General features: G+C 30.0%; 1 protein-coding gene across 3 annotated transcripts in view; it reads left to right on the top strand.

Moving 5' to 3' along the window:
- Nucleotides 1-4,770, top strand: part of mol (dual oxidase maturation factor 1 mol) — a 341,356-nt gene that overhangs the window by 320,931 nt on the left and 15,655 nt on the right. For all 3 annotated transcript variants that reach the window (XR_010843535.1, XM_067047750.1, XM_067047755.1), the window contains exons 6-7: nt 3,275-3,486; nt 4,573-4,765. Coding sequence is in view for 2 of the 3 variants with exons in the window: in XM_067047750.1 (XP_066903851.1) it covers nt 3,275-3,486; nt 4,573-4,765 (405 nt within the window). In the remaining variant the exon portion in view is untranslated. The remainder of the gene's footprint in view (nt 1-3,274; nt 3,487-4,572; nt 4,766-4,770) is intronic.

The following is a 4,770-nucleotide window of genomic DNA, read 5'->3' as shown; positions in this document are numbered from 1 at the left end:
TCCGCTTGTCCTTTCCATTTTTTAAAATTGGGATTACTGAGTTAAGTAAAATGAGTTCTATACAAAATTAAAGGAGATAAAAAGTGGTCTTATAACTTTTTTTTCCTAAACCACAAAGCACCAATGATCTGAAGCGAACAAATATTGCTAATCAATAACATACATCACTATTGTCTCCAAGATGTTAGAAAAATTTTTATTAAAAAAACTAATGGCTTCACGTCGCAGAAATTACAGTTTAAAGACATGTTTTGTAGAAATTTTATGAACATAAATTACCTATCAAACTCATTTCACAAAAACCGAATAATTTACGAGATAGGAGAAAGAAAAATTATAAAATACATGGTTTATACCTCATCCATCCCCCTCCTTCCAACTTGACGCGCAGACTTAATGTACTTATGATTAATGTATTAAAGTGATGTGAACGCTGGACACCAGTAGAAAACGAATTTGAATTGTTATTTCTTTAAAAAACGTTATTATGCCTACAATACTGAAAGCATTTTTTGTTTTTTGTAATAATTTATTGTGTAAACGTAATCTCATTTAAACGATTTGAAATCATTCTTTCTTACTTTTTGGAAAAAAAAAACAAAAAAAAAAAACGATTGGTGTACAACTTTTAAATCCTTACAGAGCAAACTAAAATGAGATAAAACGTTTATTTTTTCGATCTGGTATCAATTTTCATACTTCATATTTCATTTTTTGTCAATTTTCTTATTTTAAAATATAAACATTTTTTTTTTTTTACTTTATTAAAGTTTTATTTTGGATTTTTTCGGTCATACGCAATATCAAAACTCAAGTGACGATATATAAAATTAGATATCAGATAAGAAAGAGATAATTCTGAATTTTTTTTTTGTTCATTATACGATAAAAGACAGTTGGCAAGTAGATTATCTCCTGAGAAAAAAAATAGCTGTTTATCTTGGAATTAGTTTTTTTTCTTTTTATTAATTCGAATTGAGGCTATCTCATTTGGATTAGGATCAAGTTTTCACTTTATAAAAAATTAAATGTAGTTGCTGTTAGGTTAATGTCACAAGCATAGCCATAAGTCTTTCAAATAAAAAAAAAATAGCTAGCAACTTCTAGATAATTAAAAAAAAAGTTTAACCAATCATACTGACGAAAATGTGGAACTGTTTTTGAATTATGTACTTTTGATCTGGTTAGTCTGTTTTCGACTGATGATGTGAGATGTGCTATCTCTGGTCTTTTTGCGGTCTCATGTTTTTTGGTTCATATAATACCTGGATTGCCAAAACGTTTATTTATTTAACGTAAATTATTTTGACAATTATTTAAAATTATTTCAAACTTATATTTTATCATAAACCAAAATATATAAGTAATCATAACGGCTAATTAACTAAACAAGCATTGCTACGTAATATTTTATTAACGTCTAATAGAATGGTGAGTCCTGAATTTTTATTAAAAATCTCTTACATTTTTTCTTTTCAGGTTTCTCTAACCTGGCCTGGTAAACGAAATATACTTTCATGAATTAATAATTTTAAACTTTCTTCTAATAATATATTTGTTTCCTGAAATTGCTTCAGTTTAGTTGAATATATACAACTATCGTCGAATATGTAAAATAAGACTTCACTAATTGCTTGTTTCAAATGACTAACAGTGTTTCAAAAATTGTACTTGATTATGAGTAAAGCCCTGCTTTCTAGTTTATTGTATTACAAAGCAATACTACGACCATCACTACAACACGGTGCACCTTTACTACGTTTCCTATACCCAACATTCCTGCAATCACTACAACAATACTAGAACAGCATACTACAGAAGATCTGCAGAGGAACACCACTAAAGAGACATAGCATGACGCACATTCATAACGAACTGCAACTAGAAACTGTACAACATATCACACGGAGACACATCAAGTTCTTTGACAGTCTCACTGCTTCCTTCAAACTAATTTTCCGATTAATCTCCCCTTCCCTTCTTCCTGCGAGATGGGAGGGCAGGAAGGGCTCCAAAAACCCCATAAACAACACCCAGTAACTCTGTTCTTCTCTAGCACGACCTCCCCCTCCCTTACTATTTTTCGACTTCTGACTATTTTTTTTTATTATTTACTAATTATCTTTCGTCTATAACTACATATTGTTTCATTTGCTCTTCTTTGATTATGCGGAGGCCCCTTACCTTCAAATATTTCTAGTCAAATTCTCACAGAATGGACTCATCAAACCTCAGTTAAGTATTTCACTGTATACCATAAAGTACTAACGGTAAAAAAATGTAGTATCAAATCTGAGTTATGTAACCAATACGTAATGCAACTTATTAATTCATTTATTTTTTTTTATGTTATAGTGGGATCGAAAAAAAAGTAGTTTATTGTATAAATATAAAATATTACATGTATTTTACAATTAATTTATTCATTTAGAACCATTTGGTAAGAAGAAAAATGAATTATCTAGAAAAGTCAAACCGTTGGATCAACAGGTTCAGAAAATTAAACTAATGTAAAAACTTCAGAAAACATATTTTTTCTTCAAAAAAACACTTTAACAATTAAAACAACACTGAAGAAGCGAAATTAGACATTTAAATAGAAATGGCCCATATAGTAATATCCTAAAAAAAAAATTGTTTCACGTTTAGGATGTGAAAAAAAGTGTTTTTAAAACAGAATAGTAATTGAACATAAAACGATAAAAGCAATTATTTAATTGCAAAATAATTGTAATCATTTCACAAAAATATTTAGTACCTGAAATGTGGTGGCTATTTTTGGACATTACATCATAGGGTCTGTACTTGTAGTTTGAACTTGTTTCTAAGCTTCAGTAGAGACTACTCTTTAGAAGTAAACAGTCCATACAAAAATAATTATTATTTTAACATAAATCGTGAACAATGACTTCGAAAACCCTCAAAGCGGTTTTTGAGCCATTTTCAATGCTTTATTTGTTCATGACGATTTTCCCTTGACACTATTATTACGAAATATACACGAGACATTATTATCACAAAATATACATACAAATGATACAAATTATTTGAGGTATATTAAGCCTAGCATACATATAGGCTTTTCTTCGACTTAAACCTAACTAACCTTAAAGGAGTTTATATGAAAACATCTTATTTTACTTTATTTTTTCTTCATTGTGTAGTATTACATTCTGCCACTTTCATTCAAACATTAATAATAGAGATAATTTATAATAAATAAAAATGACAGTATCTTTATGATATAATAATTATTAATAATTATTAATGCTAGGGCCGCCTTCGCTTGCTGGTTACTGAGCAACCTCCTCCTGTTAGTGGTGCCTAGATACGGAGCAGGTGCGATGGCACTCACAGGGTGCCTCATGCTCGCCTCCACGCTCACTTATCACTGCCTACTTCCGGGCAACCCGTTGCATGTCCGTTTTGAAGAAAGGCATCTGACATTTAAGTTTGGTTGGTGTTTCTGGCTCGTCGTATTCTCAGGTAAGAATTTGTTGACTTTCATATATTATATTATAATCGTTTTCTCATTTTAATTCGTTTTTTTTTTTACATTTGAGACAGTAAATTTCGGGTTTAATATTTTTAAATTCAGAAACCAAAATTTCAGTTACAATGTTCAGTAAACATTATTCTAAGGCTTTCAGCAAATTATAAGTTTTTATGTTGTATTATTTTTCCTACATAATATATTACGAAATAAAGCTAGTTGATATTTTTGCTTCTCTTTTGACCGCAACCCTGACCATCTTATATATAAATTTTTACGGTCAACTATATATAGATATATTTTATTACCAACAATCACAATAAATTATTGTAAATGGAACTTGAAAATTGAGCATAAACTTAATTATTGAACATAAATACATACAATATATACAAGAATATAAGAGGTGACGAAAAGGTTTGCTAGGAGAGCATCAGCCTTCTGGGATTGCTGGAAAAATATTAAACACTTCATCTACGATGGTTGCCTTGTCTTCTTGGGTCTCAAAAATCTAGGGGGAGCAACGGCTTCCCCCTGCTCCCCTCTGCCTATGCCCATGGAATCAATTAATTCCTTTGAAAACTAACTAGTCAAATCACTTTCTTGGTTTTTAAATCCACCAACAGACATTAAGTGCATCAAAATTCACTTAAAACTTTATTTTTAATAAAACATTTACTTAACACGTTTTGGAATTAAAATTGTAATAAGTGTTAATTTACAAAAAATACAATAGATATTTTATTTTCATTCAACGGTTTTCTTAGAGTGAATATGGTTCTTAGGAAAAATTGAACAAAAAGTTCAGGTAAAGAAGTAGTGACTAGATGACTTAATGGAAACATTTTGGAAAAAAATTGCCGTTTTATTTGGAAAACTTTTAAGTGAAGAGTTGTATACAATGTACTTATCTTAACTCAATCGACTCACAAATGAAGACGGAAGAATAAAATATATATTCCACTTAATGATGAATAGTCATTAATAAATACAGAATTATTTATACTAAAAGAAATAAGGTATACCAGTTATTATACTTTCACTATAATTTGTGGTTTTGGACCAAACATATGTTCTAGGTGCACTATGCTTACTCACTGGATTAGTGATTCTAGCCATAGACTTCATATATCCAAATAGGTTCAGCACTATACTCGAAGTCGATTACGACACTCCTTATGACAGGCATGTTATTATAGAGGAAAGTCACCACAAGAGGAGGGCAGGAAAAGGTTTAGAAGAACCACCTGGTCTGGGTCGAAGAATATTAAGGTATT

This window comes from Halyomorpha halys, unplaced genomic scaffold (genome assembly GCF_000696795.3).
Source record: "Halyomorpha halys isolate HHAL.00 unplaced genomic scaffold, Hhal_1.1 Scaffold34.1, whole genome shotgun sequence".
Taxonomy (NCBI): Eukaryota; Metazoa; Arthropoda; class Insecta; order Hemiptera; family Pentatomidae; genus Halyomorpha; species Halyomorpha halys.
The sequence above is the reverse complement of the archived record's forward strand: the minus strand, read 5'-3'. Positions and strand labels throughout refer to the sequence as shown.